Source organism: Bufo gargarizans, chromosome 6 (assembly GCF_014858855.1).
Source record: "Bufo gargarizans isolate SCDJY-AF-19 chromosome 6, ASM1485885v1, whole genome shotgun sequence".
NCBI classification, from domain to species: domain Eukaryota; kingdom Metazoa; phylum Chordata; class Amphibia; order Anura; family Bufonidae; genus Bufo; species Bufo gargarizans.
The window spans coordinates 111,765,514-111,784,456 of record NC_058085.1 but is presented as its reverse complement, the minus strand read 5'-3'; the positions used below and the strand labels follow the sequence as shown (position 1 = coordinate 111,784,456).

The window sequence follows — 18,943 nt, the reverse complement described above, 5'->3', positions numbered from 1 at the left end:
GGCACATTGCATTGTGTTGGCTGATACTGCTTGTGATGCTACGGATAGTGTTTGTGATGTTCTCCTTGAGTTCATCCAGGGGATGTGGATTGTTAGTGGACACTTTCTGTTTTACATTTCCCCACAGATTAAAATCTCATGTGGACAAGTCAGGGGAATGTGCTGGCCATAACCCTTTGGTCACAGTCTGTTCCTCCCTAAACAGTTCATGAACCCGTGCCAGTGAGCTCCATGAGGTGCAGCATATTGTCCTAGGACATTTTATCTTCTGCAGCATCACTGCTGAAGAGCTGCAAGCAGTAACAGCCAACATAATCCAATGTGTCCAAAGATGCATAGATGTGACTGGGGACCACTTTTAGTATCTTTTGTGACTTTTGGGTAATAAAAAAAATAATTAAAAAAATCCACTTGCTCGTTTATCTTGTCATACTATTGCTGGAGGCGGCTACTTTTTTGTGGGCCACTCTGTATTATGTTCTAGAGGTGAATACAGCAAAGAAAAAGGGGGTCAGTCAGCACATCCCAATGCGCAGGTGAATGTCGCCACGGCTGAAAGCACAAAAGCAAAAACAAACACAATGCAACAGCACCCCTCAAACGCAAATAAAATGAACTGATGCCATAGTCATTTACCCCTTAGCGACCAGCACCCTACATGTACTGCACTGGCCGGGTCTTTAAAGATGGCGTCCGCTCCTGAGCGCTGCGGGCGCCATAGCCGCGGGTGGCTGTCGGCGGTATGGAAAGGGTTAAACGGCTGACATCGCATCACAGTTAGCCGAGATGCCTGGTCAATGATTTGGCGGCAGTGATCGGAACAACATACCGGTACGTCATGTGTCCTTAAGTACCAGGACAACATGACGTACCGGTACGTCATGTGTCCTGAAGAGGTTAAAAAAAAAAAAAAATTCTAATCACTCCCCCTTTTCCCAAAATAAAAATGAACTAAAAAAATCAGGGCTGTGCTCCTCCTCACAGTGCTCTCCTGTCTCATGTTTATATCAGAGAGGAGACGGCCTGCACATGACAACACTGTCAGAAGAGGCTGCTCAATGTGAAAGTGACACACATTTCTAGGTGAAACTAAAAAAGATGACATTTTAAAGCACAAAAGCATTTATAAAGCAGGGTGTACTATACCATCACGGTATAAAAAATGTCTCACCTCAGCAAATGGCATTTATCATGTAGAGGAAAGTCAATACATGGCACTTACTAATGTATTGCTATTGTCTATATTGCTTCCTTTGCTGGCTGGATTCATTTTTCCATTACATTCAGACACTGCTGGTATCCAGGGGTTATGACCATCCTGCAATCCAGCAGCATTGTCCGTGCTTGTACACTGTAGGAAAAAGTGCCAGCCTCTCTGGTAGCCAGGACCTGGGGAGTGCGCATAGACATGCATGCGCAGCAGCTCCTGTCCCGGCCACTCAATATCTGCGCTGCGGCAGTGGTCATAACCCCTGCAAAGAGAAGTGTATAATGCAATGGAAAAATGAATCCAGCCAGCACAGGAGGCAATATGGACAATAACGATACATTAGTAAGTGGCTTGTATTAACTTTCTCTACATGATAAATGCCGGTTGATGAAGCGAGACAACCCCTTTAAAGGGGTTTTCTAGTTACACACACAAAAAAATAACACCAGCATTCAACCTTGCTGCATTTTAGAAGTCAGATGATGAAGTTCTGAGTGCATTTTGACTCCTCCAGTGCAGTTGCAATCTGTGACCCGCACCCTGTATTTACATCCTAATTCAAGACTCATGGGGAGTGTCTGTAGCCTCAGGTCTCTGCCTCTCCTTCTCCTCCCAGCCTCAAAGTCACAGATCCAAGCCTGCTTGAAGACCTGCTGGAAAAAGGCCCGCCCTAAACCCAGCATCATTTCTGACATCACATCTACGGGGCAGGGTCCAGGAGAATGAGCAGAACACTGCCCAAAGGGGCAAGGTATACAGAGGCAGAGCCTTACAAGCCTCGCCATGCTTCAGATGTTGATGTGATGTCTTCAGGATAGGGAACCAACACATCATAAAATGTCACATGATCGCGATGGAGTGCGGAAAAACGAGGCATTACGGATAAATCCAAAAAGCAGAAGATCTACTGCTCCATAAAATCACATCACACTTTATTTAATCTTCAATTAAAAGCAATGCATAAGTAGTTCATTCCTCCCACGCGTTTCAAGCTCCTTAGGAGCTCATGTTCACAGAATAGTTTGCAACATAATGTGCTCACTATTTAAAACTACCGAACTACAAAATAGCAAGCATACTATCTAGCAAACTATGCTGTGAAAAAGAGCTCATAGGGAGCTTGAAACGTGTAGGGGAAGAATGAACTCCTTATGTATCACTTTTACTTGAAGATTACGGTAAATAAAGTATGAGGTGTTTTTATGGAGCATTGGATCTTCTGCTTTTTAGATTTAACAGCCGGTGGTCTGCGGCTTCTGGATGTTCTGAGGGCTACGGATGTTACATAGTGGAGCCAAGGTGGTCAGCGCCCATTTATCTGGTTTTGTATTACCTTACAGATAAACAGTCAGTATTAGTGAGTGGTAATGTATTGTCTACTATCAGTTGATGCTGAAAATTGCAAAACCGGAATACCCCTTTAAGGGACTGTTGACTCAAAAGGCATTAAAAGGGCAGTAAACTATTGTATTTGTAACAGCAAATAAAAGCTCATTTCCCTCCTGTCCAGAAATAACCGTGGGCATATACCCTTTTTAACACTTATACACCTTGCTGATGCAGCAGTATAACAGGATGGAGAAAAAAAGTGTTTAATAAAGACCGGATTCATATAAATATTTTGGGTGAAATAATAAAGAAAATTTGATTTACAAGATGTTGATACCAAATAAAAAAAAATGCAAATGGCATGCCATTGTAACACGCACGCAGATATATTGAAATTTGTTATATTTATAAGGTGTGGAAGTGGGGTCTGTGTAGAGTCACATAATAGATTAAAGAGCACGAGTGTAGCAAAAGGTAAGAAATGATCCCCCTTCCCCTCCCCACCGTCGGAGCCAGATGTATTGAAAGGCATTTGGGTGACCTACAAAAATATGACTTCATTATTTAGCTTTCCTTCCCAATACGCCTATAATGTTTAAATTTTATGTAATTTTTTTTTCTTTTCTTTTTTTTTTGTCAAGAAAGTGTGTGTTGGAGGGGAGGATTTCTTTTCCCAGCGAGCGGGATAGAACAAGTCGTCTCCTTTGTGATTGACACTCTGCTAGTCATCAGTAGCAGTGAAGGCCCCTGCTGTTTTGAAGGCCCTGTTTGGATGACAGCCCAGTCAAGGTCTGCATCTCAGACCTCCGCTCTGCCGGCCTGCACTTTAGTGTCTCTAGATAGAAGGGCTTCCAAAATATGTCTGAATTCTAAGACGAAATTGGCTCAGAATAGCCTCGAAAGCGTTCTCATGGGGTTAAGAGAAGGCGCCACTACAGCTGAGACCTGCGTTTTGAACTTTTGTTTTTCAGACCATTACCACCTTTCAGAAATTGTTTCTTTAGTTTATAATATATATATTTTCCAACTTTTACCGAGTGTTTTGAGTAAAAACACAAAAGACCCCTGTCCCGTAAGACAGACCTTGCCTTTGTACCTGGATTAAATTAATGCACAATGGAATCCAATGCTCCTAGACACAAGAAGACACTGGCGTGACATATCTACCAGTCTGCACCGTATCACATTTAGATTTAAATTCAGAATAGCAGCCACTATAGTAATGATACCAGAGTATTATAACTAAGGGCCGATCCTGTTAAGATACGCACATTAAACCACGCCCCTTTCCTGATGGGCTAAACACCTTTAACACGTTAAGCGAGGCACAGTGGATTATTCTTTTTGACATATTTGCTTCATAAATAGGCAAGAGATGCACCGGATTTTGGCACACACAGGGGGAGATTTATCAAGAAAGTCATTTTGTACCCCACCGTTAACTCTTTCACCCCCGGAGGATTTTTCATTTTTGTGTTTTTGTTTTTCAGTCGCTGCCCTTATGGGGGCCATAATTTTTTTTTATTTTTCCATTTACATAGCCGTATGAGGGCTTGTTTCTTGCAGGACAAGTTGTACTTACTATTGGCCCTTTATTATTGCATACGATGTACTGGGGAGCTGTAAAAAAAAAATTCCAAATGGGGTAGAATTGGAAAAAAATTCAATTGTGACACAGTTTTATGGGTTATGTTTTTATGGCGTTCCCTATTTAGTAAAACTGACCTGTTTTTTTAATTCTCCAGGTCAGTACGATTACAACAATACCACTTATGTATAGTTTTTCTTGCGTTTTAATACTGGAAAAAAAAAACTTGGGAAAAAACTAATTTTTTCTTTGCATCACAATATTCTTACCCCCATAACTTAATTTTTATGTGTACAGAGCTATATGAGGGCTCATTTTTTGTTGGGCGATCTGATGTTGTACGTTATTGTCGATCACATACATTGATCCTGGGTGTTTGCTGTTGAAAACAGCAGGCACCTAGCAGATATGGCACCTCCAGCACTTGCGAGCGTGTGCCATCTTTAAAGACCTGCCCTACATGTACGGCCCTGGGCAGGAAGGGGTTAGTATTCCCTTTGCCACCAGAGGATGCGCTTAATTTATGATGGTGCACGTCATCATAAATTAAGTGCATCCTGTGGTGGTCTTTACACCTAAATGAAAGGCATCATATATGCCTGAAAACTGGAGTAAATGATGATAAATCTGCCATGGCTGATGGCCGCGCGAACATGCCTGCACTATTAAAATACAAAAATATTTATCCCAAATGGCAAATAGCTGATTTACTGTATTTTGGTCGCTTCACCTCCCACAAAATAAATTGAATAAAAAGTGATCAAAAAGTCATACAGACCCTGAAATGGTATTAATGAAATGTACAGATCGTCCCACAAAAAATGAGCCCTCAAACAGCTATGGTGATGCAAAGAAAAAATTATTTTTTTCCAGTTTTTTTTATTTTTCCCCCTATTATTTTTCAGTTTTTTTTTTTTAGACTTCCACCCCATTTGGGATATTTTTTTTTTTGCCTCTTCCTGCTATATGATATAATTATATGCAACCGTAAATGGTGCCATTGGAAAATACAACTTGTCCAGCAAAAACAAGCTCTCAAATGGCTATGTTAATGGGAAAAAAAGAAAGTTATAGCTGGGAGTAAAAAATGAAGATACAAAAATGGAAAATTGCACAGTCATTATGACGTTAATAATGATTGTTTATCTTTAATGCCCTGTTTTCCTACACTCCATCATAGTCACGTGACATCTGAAGCATGGCAAGGCTTGTAAGGCTATACACTGTTGATACAACAGCATTAATGACCTTGCCCCTTTGGGTAGTGCTCTGCTCATTCTCCTGGACCCTGCCCTGTAGACGTGATGTCAACAATGATGCTGTGTCTTAGGGCGTTGTTTTTCCAGCTTCAAGCAGGCTTGGATCTGTGACTTTTGGTCTAGGAAGGGAAGAAGAGGCAGAGAGCCTCAGAGCTGAACCCGGACATACCTCCATTTTCACCCAGACAGCCCCCCTGAGATTAAGCATCGGGGCAGTTCATGCTCCAATGCTCTCCTTTGCCCTGCGCGATTTAGCAAAGGCATTTTCAGGAGTTCTGGTGACGAAAAGGGCTCTCCATGGGGCTGCCAGGAAGCCTGGTGACGTCTCCGGCACAGATGGGCGGGCTCTAGCGCTGCCATAGCCAGTAAAACGGCTAGGACAGCGCTAAAGCACACCCATCTGAGCCGGTAACGTCACCGAACACACTGCTGGGCGGAAGCTTCCGCCCGGCAGTGTGTTATTGTAAACAAAAGAGCCCATCCTCTGCGCAATCTAGCGCAGGGCAAGGGAGCGCATAGGAGCATGAAATGCTCCAATGCCAACATCAGGGGGGCTGTCTTGGTAAATACAAGGCTATGTCCGGGTTCAGCTCTAAACCCGGACAACCTCTAAGCAACAGCTGAGTACTTTTTCATTCAACCCACCTAGGACAATGTTTGTATATAGCAGAACTCTAAGGGCTGTTTCACACGAGTGGATGCCGAGTGCGTGGCATCCGCTCCGTGAAAGAGTGCCAAGACCCGATGCAGACTGCAGGGGCACGGAGCATTAACATGACTGATAATGCTCCGTGCCTCTCTGTGATCTCTTTACTACAAAATCACAGTGACAACTTTATCTCACTGTGATTTCGTAGTAAAGAGGTCACAGAGAGGCACAGAGAATTATCAGTCATGTTAATGCTCCGTGCTTCTGCAGTCCGCATCGGGTCTTGGCACTCTTTCACGGAGCGGATGCCACGCACGGCATCCGCTCGTGTGAAACAGCCCTAAGAGAAGAGCCGGTGATAAGCAGAGTTCTCAAACATGAGGGAAGAGCTGGGAACTCCTAAGAATGTTGGTGCCACTAAACTGGAGCCTCTTCAGTATTTAGTATTTTTGCATAGATCCACGATTTTTTTTCCCATATTCTTATCAATAAGTATGCCTTAGCTACTATAAATGTGTCCTCACTTATCTTTTTTTCTTGGCTCAACTAAGATGATGAGTTTTAAAAAACAAACAAACTAAAAACATGATTTAGTGATATTCTGTCACAAGATTCCTAACCTTATTCTATGTCGGTCACCCAGTGGCTATGTTGAGAAGTGCAGTCAGTCAAAGGCTTTCCTAGCTTGCCACCATACTGTGTTAAATTAGTTTCATGAGAAACTGAAGTCCAAATTTGAACCTAAAGTAAGAGTGGGCAGATCTGAAAAAGCCATACAGAGAGAAGACGCGGTTTATATTCTTTAGGTGGACAGTATGACCTCACTAAGAATCAGGGAAATTACAATGATGTGGCACTTGCAGTGAATTGGTACCATTATGTAGACTAAACAAAAAATTCCTCAGTATACAGCCTGTCTTCACCCTACATGACAGACAGACCATGTACTGTAGGTGGATCAAGCAAGACATAAGGAAAAAAGCAAGCCGTGCATATAGTATTTCACGTCACTACAACATTAAAGGGAAAATAAACTTTGTCGTCAACTCAAAATCCGAGCAAAGTACTCTTGGAACAGAGCTCAAGCGTCTTGGCTTTCGCAACAAAATTACTTAGTATCTTTTTGCCATTACGTTCACAGAGGAGCCCAGAGACTAAAGTCACGACTCCAGCTTAAATCTATATTTTTCCCTTTTATATCCTGCAGGGAAAAATAATAAATGGCTGAAAAAGTAGATGATCCATGTAATGTGTTGAACCCCGTAGCTGCAGCCAAAATAACCGTATAGAAAAGTGGCACAACTTTCTGTTCTTGTCAAGTGAAGAAAATGCCATTAAAAGTGCTGCACTGTAATCAAGGGATTGGTCTATGCCTGGCTATGCTGAGCTCATATGTGCAGGATAGCACATCCATCCAGCTCTGTGCTCTGGCTGCTGTCACTGACACAGTCCGTCTAGAAGACGGCAGGTTGACCCGAATCCAAGAATGGCTGATGTTTTTTAAGTCGAGCATATTGCAGAACAGGCCAAGGACGTGGAAAAAAGTGTTTACCTAAAACATGGCAAACATTGGACTGTTTCACTACAGGAAGCGTCTGAAAACTTTTAATAAATCGTGTGGACTTCGATAAATATGCCGAGGTGGTGGATTTTAATGTAACAATAGATGTGGCTTAAAGGGGTATTCTGGTATCACAATATTATGACAATATTGAACCAGATTTGTGCCATTAGTAACTCTAAACAAGAGAGAAGTCAGGAGCGGAGTGTTGTTTTAAAGGGACACTGACAGGGCCAATAAGCATATTGAGGTATATATATGGCAGTGCAGGTCTTATAATGGGTATTACAATCATATAAGTATCCCCCCTGTCTACATTATACATACAGTAAACTTAAGTTTTATAACCTGCTCCAACGGTCTTCAATCTGCCCAAGGGGCGGCGTTTCACCTCTCTTACACCCAGCCAGCCTCCCCAACTGCCGCTTTGAAGCGCTGCCCAGCTCATGAATATTCAGTTTGCTGGGCGGCTTCTGCGGTCCCCGCTCTGAAGCGCTGCGCTTAACAGTGCCCGACGCATGCGCCGGATCTTGTGAAGTCGGGGACAGTAAGCGCCGCCCAGCGAAGTGAATATTGATGAGCTGGGCGGCGCTTACTGTACCAGACTTCACAAGATCCGGCACATGCGCAGGGCACTGTTCAGCGCAGCGCTTCAGAGCGGGGACCGCAGAAGCCACCCAGCAAACTGAATATTCATGAGCTGGGCAGCGCTTCAAAGCGGCAGTTGGGGGAGGCTGGCTGGGCGCAAGAGAGGTGAAACGTCGCCCCTTGGGCAGGTTGAAGACCGTTGGAGCAGGTTATAAAACTTAAGTTTACTGTATGTATAATGTGGACAGGGGGGATACTTAGATGATTGTAATACCCATTATAAGACCTGTACTGCCATATATATACCTCAATATGCTTATTGGCCCTGTCAGTGTCCCTTTAAAGGGATGTTACAGTCTGCAATAAGTATGGGTAATTATAATGTGTGTAGAACTGTGAGTTTGTAATATACTTTGCTTACCTATGTGGTCCATATCTCAAGTTTAGAACTCTGCTCCCATGACCCCATCCACTCAACATGACGGAGCTTTCACTGACATCACGTCCACGTCTTCCTATCTTGTGTCTTGCAGTCCGGAATGCGTCACCACCATGGGCGGTCAGTAGGTGCTTCTGGAATCTCTCCCACAGTTAAAACTATGGACCCTCTGGCTACCGACTGCCCACGGTGGTAATCACACTGGTAAATAAAGTATATTACAAACTGACAGTTCAGAAAATCCCTTTAAGGGTGCCTTAATAAAGTGCTAGCAACCATTTCAGCTCAGTGTAATCACCCACTCCTGGTAAGTTCGTCAGTAGTCCTTCTGTTTGCTTGACCATCATTGGTTCAGCATTGCCGAAGTACATTCTACGTATCCTTCATAAATATTCATATTCTAACCCTTACTATGGAAGACATTGTGGGAGGATAGTGGTTAGCAATGTATACTGCCAGTGAAAATAGGTGGAATGTCGGTGGAAGCAAGTAGATAATACAGCTTTGAGGAGTATTCCTATTCCTGTACGTTACGGTTAGGGATGAGCGAACTCGAACTGTATAGTTCGGGTTCGTACCGAATTTTGGGGTGTCCGTGACACGGACCCGAACCCGGACATTTTCGTAAAAGTCCGGGTTCGGTGTTCGTCGCTTTCTTCGCGCTTTTGTGACGCTTTCTTGGCGCTTTTTGAAAGGCTGCAAAGCAGCCAATCAACAAGCGTCATACTACTTGCCCCAAGAGGCCATCACAGCCATGCCTACTATTGGCATGGCTGTGATTGGCCAGAGCACCATGTGACCCAGCCTCTATTTAAGCTGGAGTCACATAGCGCCGCCCGTCACTCTGCTCTGATTAGCGTAGGGAGAGGTTGCGGCTGCGACAGTAGGGCGAGATTAGGCAGATTAACTCCTCCAAAGGACTTGATTAACTGATCGATCTGCAGCTGTGGATCATTGAGCTGCTGATCCTCAATTGCTCACTGTTTTTAGGCTGCCCAGACCGTTTGTCAGTCACATTTTTCTGGGGTGATCGGCGGCCATTTTGTGTCTTGTGGTGCGCCAGCACAAGCTGCGACCAAGTGCATTTAACCCTCAATGGTGTGGTTGTTTTTTGGCTAAAGCCTACATCAGGGTGAAGCTGTCACACCAAGTGCATTTAACCAGCAATAGTCTGTTTATTTTTTGGCCATATACTACATCAGGGGCAAGCTGCGCCTGTCACCAAGTGCATTTAACCCTCAATGGTGTGGTTGTTTTTTGGCTAAAGCCTACATCAGGGTGAAGCTGTCACACCAAGTGCATTTAACCAGCAATAGTCTGTTCATTTTTTGGCCATATACTACATCAGGGGCAAGCTGCGCCCGTCACCAAGTGCATTTAACCCTCAGTAGTGTGGTTGGTCAAGCTATCACACCAAGTGCATTTAACCAGCAATAGTCTGTTCATTTTTTGGCCATATACTAAATCAGGGGCAAGCTGCGCCCGTCACCAAGTGCATTTAACCAGCAATAGTCTGTTCATTTTTTGGCCATATACTACATCAGGGGCAAGCTGCGCCCGTCACCAAGTGCATTTAACCCTCAGTAGTGTGGTTGGTCAAGCTGTGACACCAAGTGCATTTAACCAGCAATAGTCTGTTCATTTTTTGGCCATATACTACATCAGGGGCAAGCTGCGCCCATCACCAAGTGCATTTAACCAGCAATAGTGTGGTTATTTTTTGGCCATATCCCAGTCTAATTCTGTCACTAAATCCATACCGGTCACCCAGCGCCTAAATACTAGGCCTCAAATTTATATCCCGCTAAATCTCTCGTTACCGCTGTCCTGTTGTGGCTGGGAAAGTTATTTAGTGTCCGTCAAAGCACATTTTTTGTTCTGGGTTGAAATACAATTCCCAATTTAGCAATTTAAAAATTTAGTGGTTTCTGCTGTATCAGAGCTATTTGAAATCTATCCCTAAAAGGGTATATAATATTCAAGGTGCACATAGGGACATTCAGAATAACTTCACACACCCGCTACTGTGCATTTCCAAGTCTAATTCTGTCACTAAACCCATACCTGTCACCCAGCGCCTAAATACTAGGCCTCAAATTCATATCCAGCTAAATCTGTCGTTAGTGCTGTAGCTGGGCGAGTTATTTAGTGTCCGTTCAAGCACATTTCTTGTTCTGGGTTGAAATACAATTCCCAATTTAGCAATTTCATAATTTAGTGGTTTCTGCTATATCAGAGCTATTTGAAATCTATCCCTAAAAGGGTAGATCATATTGAAGGTGCACATAGGGACATTCAGAATAACTTCACACACCCGCTACTGTGCATTTCCAAGTCTAATTCTGTCACTAAACCCATACCTGTCACCCAGCGCCTAAATACTAGGCCTCAAATTTATATCCAGCTAAATCTGTCCTTAGTGCTGTAGCTGGGCGAGTTATTTAGTGTCCGTTCAAGCACATTTCTTGTTCTGGGTTGAAATACAATTCCCAATTTAGCAATTTCATAATTTAGTGGTTTCTGCTATATCAGAGCTATTTGAAATCTATCCCTAAAAGGGTATATAATATTCAAGGTGCACATTGGGTCATTCAGAATAACTTCACACACACCCGCTACTGTGTATTTCCAAGTCTAATTCTGTCACTAAACCCATACCTGTCACCCAGCGCCTAAATACTAGGCCTCAAATTTATATCCAGCTAAATCTGTCCTTAGTGCTGTAGCTGGGCGAGTTATTTAGTGTCCGTTCAAGCACATTTCTTGTTCTGGGTTGAAATACAATTCCCAATTTAGCAATTTCATAATTTAGTGGTTTCTGCTATATCAGAGCTATTTGAAATCTATCCCTAAAAGGGTATATAATATTCAAGGTGCACATTGGGTCATTCAGAATAACTTCACACACACCCGCTACTGTGTATTTCCAAGTCTAATTCTGTCACTAAACCCATACCTGTCACCCAGCGCCTAAATACTAGGCCTCAAATTTATATCCAGCTAAATCTGTCCTTAGTGCTGTAGCTGGGCGAGTTATTTAGTGTCCTGTTCAAGCACATTTCTTGTTCTGGGTTGAAATACAATTCCCAATTTAGCAATTTCATAATTTAGTGGTTTCTGCTATATCAGAGCTATTTGAAATCTATCCCTAAAAGGGTAGATCATATTGAAGGTGCACATAGGGACATTCAGAATAACTTCACACACCCGCTACTGTGCATTTCCAAGTCTAATTCTGTCACTAAACCCATACCTGTCACCCAGCGCCTAAATACTAGGCCTCAAATTTATATCCAGCTAAATCTGTCCTTAGTGCTGTAGCTGGGCGAGTTATTTAGTGTCCGTTCAAGCACATTTCTTGTTCTGGGTTGAAATACAATTCCCAATTTAGCAATTTCATAATTTAGTGGTTTCTGCTATATCAGAGCTATTTGAAATCTATCCCTAAAAGGGTATATAATATTCAAGGTGCACATTGGGTCATTCAGAATAACTTCACACACACCCGCTACTGTGTATTTCTAAGTCTAATTCTGTCACTAAACCCATACCTGTCACCCAGCGCCTAAATACTAGGCCTCAAATTTATATCCTGCTAAATCTCTCGTTAACGCTGTCCTGTTGTGGCTGGGAAAGTTATTTAGTGTCCGTCAAAGCACATTTTTTGTTCTGGGTTGAAATACAATTCCCAATTTAGCAATTTCATAATTTAGTGGTTTCTGCTATATCAGAGCTATTTGAAATCTATCCCTAAAAGGGTATATAATATTCAAGGTGCACATTGGGTCATTCAGAATAACTTCACACACACCCGCTACTGTGTATTTCTAAGTCTAATTCTGTCACTAAACCCATACCTGTCACCCAGCGCCTAAATACTAGGCCTCAAATTTATATCCTGCTAAATCTCTCGTTAACGCTGTCCTGTTGTGGCTGGGAAAGTTATTTAGTGTCCGTCAAAGCACATTTTTTGTTCTGGGTTGAAATACAATTCCCAATTTAGCAATTTCATAATTTAGTGGTTTCTGCTATATCAGAGCTATTTGAAATCTATCCCTAAAAGGGTATATAATATTCAAGGTGCACATTGGGTCATTCAGAATAACTTCACACACACCCGCTACTGTGTATTTCTAAGTCTAATTCTGTCACTAAACCCATACCTGTCACCCAGCGCCTAAATACTAGGCCTCAAATTTATATCCTGCTAAATCTCTCGTTAACGCTGTCCTGTTGTGGCTGGGAAAGTTATTTAGTGTCCGTCAAAGCACATTTTTTGTTCTGGGTTGAAATACAATTCCCAATTTAGCAATTTCATAATTTAGTTGTTTCTGCTATATCAGAGCTATTTGAAATCTATCCCTAAAAGGGTATATAATATTCAAGGTGCACATTGGGTCATTCAGAATAACTTCACACACACACGCTTCTGTGCATTTCCAAGTCTAATTCTGTCACTAAATCCATACCGGTCACCCAGCGCCTAAATACTAGGCCTCAAATTTATATCCCGCTGAATTTGAATACAATACATTGGGCCAAATAATATATTTGTTGTTGTGGTGAACCATAACAATGAGAAAAACATCTAGTAAGGGACGCGGACGTGGACATGGTCGTGGTGGTGTTAGTGGACCCTCTGGTGCTGGGAGAGGACGTGGCCGTTCTGCCACATCCACACGTCCTAGTGTACCAACTACCTCAGGTCCCAGTAGCCGCCAGAATTTACAGCGATATATGGTGGGGCCCAATGCCGTTCTAAGGATGGTAAGGCCTGAGCAGGTACAGGCATTAGTCAATTGGGTGGCCGACAGTGGATCCAGCACGTTCACATTATCTCCCACCCAGTCTTCTGCAGAAAGCGCACAGATGGCGCCTGAAAACCAACCCCATCAGTCTGTCACATCACCCCCATGCATACCAGGGAAACTGTCTCAGCCTCAAGTTATGCAGCAGTCTCTTATGCTGTTTGAAGACTCCGCTGGCAGGGTTTCCCAAGGGCATCCACCTAGCCCTTCCCCAGCGGTGAAAGACATAGAATGCACTGACGCACAACCACTTATGTTTCCTGATGATGAGGACATGGGAATACCACCTCAGCATGTCTCTGATGATGACGAAACACAGGTGCCAACTGCTGCGTCTTTCTGCAGTGTGCAGACTGAACAGGAGGTCAGGGATCAAGACTGGGTGGAAGACGATGCAGGGGACGATGAGGTCCTAGACCCCACATGGAATGAAGGTCGTGCCACTGACTTTCACAGTTCGGAGGAAGAGGCAGTGGTGAGACCGAGCCAACAGCGTAGCAAAAGAGGGAGCAGTGGGCAAAAGCAGAACACCCGCCGCCAAGAGACTCCGCCTGCTACTGACCGCCGCCATCTGGGACCGAGCACCCCAAAGGCAGCTTCAAGGAGTTCCCTGGCATGGCACTTCTTCAAACAATGTGCTGACGACAAGACCCGAGTGGTTTGCACGCTGTGCCATCAGAGCCTGAAGCGAGGCATTAACATTCTGAACCTGAGCACAACCTGCATGACCAGGCACCTGCATGCAAAGCATGAACTGCAGTGGAGTAAACACCTTAAAACCAAGGAAGTCACTCAGGCTCCCCCTGCTACCTCTTCTGCTGCTGCCGCCTCGGCCTATTCTGCTGCTGCCGCCTCGGCCTCTTCCTCCGCCTCTGGAGGAACGTTGGCACCTGCCGCCCAGCAAACAGGGGATGTACCACCAACACCACCACCACCACCTCCGTCACCAAGCGTCTCAACCATGTCACACGCCAGCGTTCAGCTCTCCATCTCACAAACATTTGATAGAAAGCGTAAATTCCCACCTAGCCACCCTCGATCCCTGGCCCTGAATGCCAGCATTTCTAAACTACTGGCCTATGAAATGCTGTCATTTAGGCTGGTGGACACAGACAGCTTCAAACAGCTCATGTCGCTTGCTGTCCCACAGTATGTTGTTCCCAGCCGGCACTACTTCTCCAAGAGAGCCGTGCCTTCCCTGCACAACCAAGTATCCGATAAAATCAAGTGTGCACTGCGCAACGCCATCTGTAGCAAGGTCCACCTAACCACAGATACGTGGACCAGTGAGCACGGCCAGGGACGCTATATCTCCCTAACTGCACACTGGGTAAATGTAGTGGCAGCTGGGCCCCAGGCGGAGAGCTGTTTGGCGCACGTCCTTCCGCCGCCAAGGATCGCAGGGCAACATTCTTTGCCTCCTGTTGCCTCCTCCTCCTACTCGACTTCCTCCTCCTCTTCTTCCACCTGCTCATCCAGTCAGCCACACACCTTCACCACCAACTTCAGCACAGCCCGGGGTAAACGTCAGCAGGCCATTCTGAAACTCATATGTTTGGGGGACAGGCCCCACACCGCACAGGAGTTGTGGCGGGGTATTGAACAACAGACCGACGAGTGGTTGCTGCCGGTGAGCCTCAAGCCCGGCCTGGTGGTGTGTGATAATGGGCGAAATCTCGTTGCAGCTCTGGGACTAGCCAATTTGACGCACATCCCTTGCTTGGCGCATGTGCTGAATTTGGTGGTGCAGAAGTTCATTCACAACTACCCCGACATGTCAGAGCTGCTGCATAAAGTGCGGGCCGTCTGTTCGCGCTTCCGGCGTTCACATCCTGCTGCTGCTCGCCTGTCTGCGCTACAGCGTAACTTCGGCCTTCCCGCTCACCGCCTCATATGCGACGTGCCCACCAGGTGGAACTCCACCTTGCACATGCTGGACAGACTGTGCGAGCAGCAGCAGGCCATAGTGGAGTTTCAGCTGCAGCACGCACGGGTCAGTCGCACTACAGAACAGCACCACTTCACCACCAATGACTGGGCCTCCATGCGAGACCTGTGTGCCCTGTTGCGCTGTTTCGAGTACTCCACCAACATGGCCAGTGGCGATGACACCGTTATCAGCGTTACAATACCACTTCTATGTCTCCTTGAGAAAACACTTAGGGCGATGATGGAAGAGGAGGTGGCCCAGGAGGAGGAGGAGGAGGAGGAGGAAGAGGGGTCATTTTTAGCACTTTCAGGCCAGTCTCTTCGAAGTGACTCAGAGGGAGGTTTTTGGCAACAGCAGAGGCCAGGTACAAATGTGGCCAGCCAGGGCCCACTACTGGAGGACGAGGAGGACGAGGATGAGGAGGAGGTGGAGGAGGATGAGGATGAAGCATGGTCACAGCGGGGTGGCACCCAACGCAGCTCGGGTCCATCACTGGTGCGTGGCTGGGGGGAAAGGCAGGACGATGACGATACGCCTCCCACAGAGGACAGCTTGTCCTTACCCCTGGGCAGCCTGGCACACATGAGCGACTACATGCTGCAGTGCCTGCGCAACGACAGCAGAGTTGCCCACATTTTAACCTGTGCGGACTACTGGGTTGCCACCCTGCTGGATCCACGCTACAAAGACAATGTGCCCACCTTACTTCCTGCACTGGAGCGTGATAGGAAGATGCGCGAGTACAAGCGCACGTTGGTAGACGCGCTACTGAGAGCATTCCCAAATGTCACAGGGGAACAAGTGGAAGCCCAAGGCCAAGGCAGAGGAGGAGCAAGAGGTCGCCAAGGCAGCTGTGTCACGGCCAGCTCCTCTGAGGGCAGGGTTAGCATGGCAGAGATGTGGAAAAGTTTTGTCAACACGCCACAGCTAACTGCACCACCACCTGATACGCAACGTGTTAGCAGGAGGCAACATTTCACTAACATGGTGGAACAGTACGTGTGCACACCCCTCCACGTACTGACTGATGGTTCGGCCCCATTCAACTTCTGGGTCTCTAAATTGTCCACGTGGCCAGAGCTAGCCTTTTATGCCTTGGAGGTGCTGGCCTGCCCGGCAGCCAGCGTTTTGTCTGAACGTGTATTCAGCACGGCAGGGGGCGTCATTACAGACAAACGCAGCCGCCTGTCTACAGCCAATGTGGACAAGCTGACGTTCATAAAAATGAACCAGGCATGGATCCCACAGGACCTGTCCGTCCCTTGTCCAGATTAGACATTAACTACCTCCCCATAACCATATATTATTGGACTCCAGGGCACTTCCTCATTCAATCCTATTTTTATTTTCATTTTACCATTATATTGCGAGGCTACCCAAAGTTGAATGAACCTCTCCTCTGCCTGTGTGCTAGGCCTAAATATATGCCAATGGACTGTTGCAGTGGTGGCTGACATGAAGCCTGATTCTCTGCTATGACATGCAGACTAATTCTCTGCTGACATGAAGCCAGATTGTCTGTTACGGGACCTCTCTCCTCTGCCTGGGTGCTGGGCCTAAATTTATGACAATGGACTGTTGCAGTGGTGGCTGACGTGAAGCCTCATTCTCTGCTATGACATGCAGACTGATTCTCTGCTGACATGAAGCCAGATTCTCTGTTACGGGACCTCTCTCCTCTGCCTGTGTGTGTGCTGGGCCTAAATATATGCCAATGGACTGTTGCAGTGGTGGCTGACGTGAAGCCTCATTCTCTGCTATGACATGCAGACTGATTCTCTGCTGACATGAAGCCAGATTCTCTGTTACGGGACCTCTCTCCTCTGCCTGTGTGTGTGCTGGGCCTAAATATATGCCAATGGACTGTTGCAGTGGTGGCTGACGTGAAGCCTCATTCTCTGCTATGACATGCAGACTAATTTTTTGCTGACATGAAGACAGATTCTCTGTTACGGGACCTCCCTCCTCTGCCTGGGTGCTGGGCCTAAATATATGCCAATGGACTGTTGCAGTGGTGGCTGACGTGAAGCCTCATTCTCTGCTATGACATGCAGACTAATTCTCTGCTGACATGAAGACAGATTCTCTGTTACGGGACCTCTCTCCTCTGCCTGGGTGCCGGGGCCTAAATATCTGAGAATGGACTGTTCCAGTGGTGGGTGACGGGAAGCCAGATTCTCTGCTATGGAACCTCTCTCCAATTGATTTTGGTTAATTTTTATTTATTTAATTTTTATTTTAATTCATTTCCCTATCCACATTTGTTTGCAGGGGATTTACCTACATGTTGCTGCCTTTTGCAGCCCTCTAGCTCTTTCCTGGGCTGTTTTACAGCCTTTTTAGTGCCGAAAAGTTCGGGTCCCCATTGACTTCAATGGGGTTCGGGTTCGGGACGAAGTTCGGATCGGGTTCGGATCCCGAACCCGAACATTTCCGGGATGTTCGGCCGAACTTCTCGAACCCGAACATCCAGGTGTTCGCTCAACTCTAGTTACGGTGTATTGCTAGGATATAGATATGCACAGGAAAGGTAATCAGTCCTTTGTACTATCCTGTGGAAAGAAGAGCATTTGGTAAATACATACCCATCCCAATGCCACTGTCCCTGCTGCACTCATACAGACTACAGGCTCATCTGCCCAGATCCTGGTCGGATGTGTGCCCTTCCATTCCTGTTCAGCTGCATAATAGCAACTGCAGCTGAGCCCGCAGCCTGTGTGAGTGCAGCATCGGCGCAGCGAGTTCTAATTACATGTATAATATAATATACTTGATTTAATCCTTTTTTTTTTTTTTTAGGTTGATCCTGTGGCAATGAAGAACACAATGAGAGCTTTAACGGAAATATTTTATGCGTCCATATTTGGATATGACGAGGTATGAGTCCCATAGCCACCTGACTCGTACTGCATTTTGTATTAACCCTTTGACGCACCATCACATACATGTACGTTATGGAAGCTGTGCCCATGCGAAGAAATGCAGGAGCCTGTTGGTGACAGCCAGGCTTCTGCTGTAATAGCTGGGATCAGAGAAACCTCTGATCCCTGCCATTTAAACCCCTTAGATGCCTCCTTCACAAAGGTGTTTGACAGAGGGAGGGGGCTCCCTCTGGCAGTCCATTGGCATTCTGCCACGCAAACAGGGGGCGTTGAGATCTGTCTGTATATCACTTACAGCCAATAATGCTTTCGAATACTATGTATTCCAGAGATAGAAGAATCGCTGCATCTAGAAGGACAAAAATATGAAGTTTAATGAAACAAAAAAGTCCCCTACCACAAAATTTTTTTATTTGTTAAAAGTTATTTTATAATTTTATGTTTGGTGCTGCCAAATGAAGTTACTTTATATTCATGCCACACTGTGCACAAAGAAAAAAAGAGAATAATATGGCGGTTTTGCTGCTTCTTCACTGCCCAGTGGTCCTTGTTTCCGACACTGTATTGATACCATGTCAAACTACCCCACATGTCCGCTGCAGCCAGTCACTGGCCTCAGGGGTAGTTGGGTCAGATCTGCACTGCATTTTATTATTATAGGCTGACTGATATATATTAGAGTATGACATTTAGTAGTGCA

At 45.4% G+C, this 18,943-nt stretch overlaps 1 protein-coding gene across 1 annotated transcript in view; it reads left to right on the top strand.

Moving 5' to 3' along the window:
- The window catches only part of LOC122940866 (ubiquinol-cytochrome-c reductase complex assembly factor 1), an 83,210-nt gene that overhangs the window by 50,856 nt on the left and 13,411 nt on the right, over nucleotides 1-18,943 (top strand). Inside the window, exon 5 of the mRNA XM_044297726.1 lies at nucleotides 18,161-18,238. Coding sequence (XP_044153661.1) covers nucleotides 18,161-18,238 — 78 coding nt within the window. The remainder of the gene's footprint in view (nucleotides 1-18,160; nucleotides 18,239-18,943) is intronic.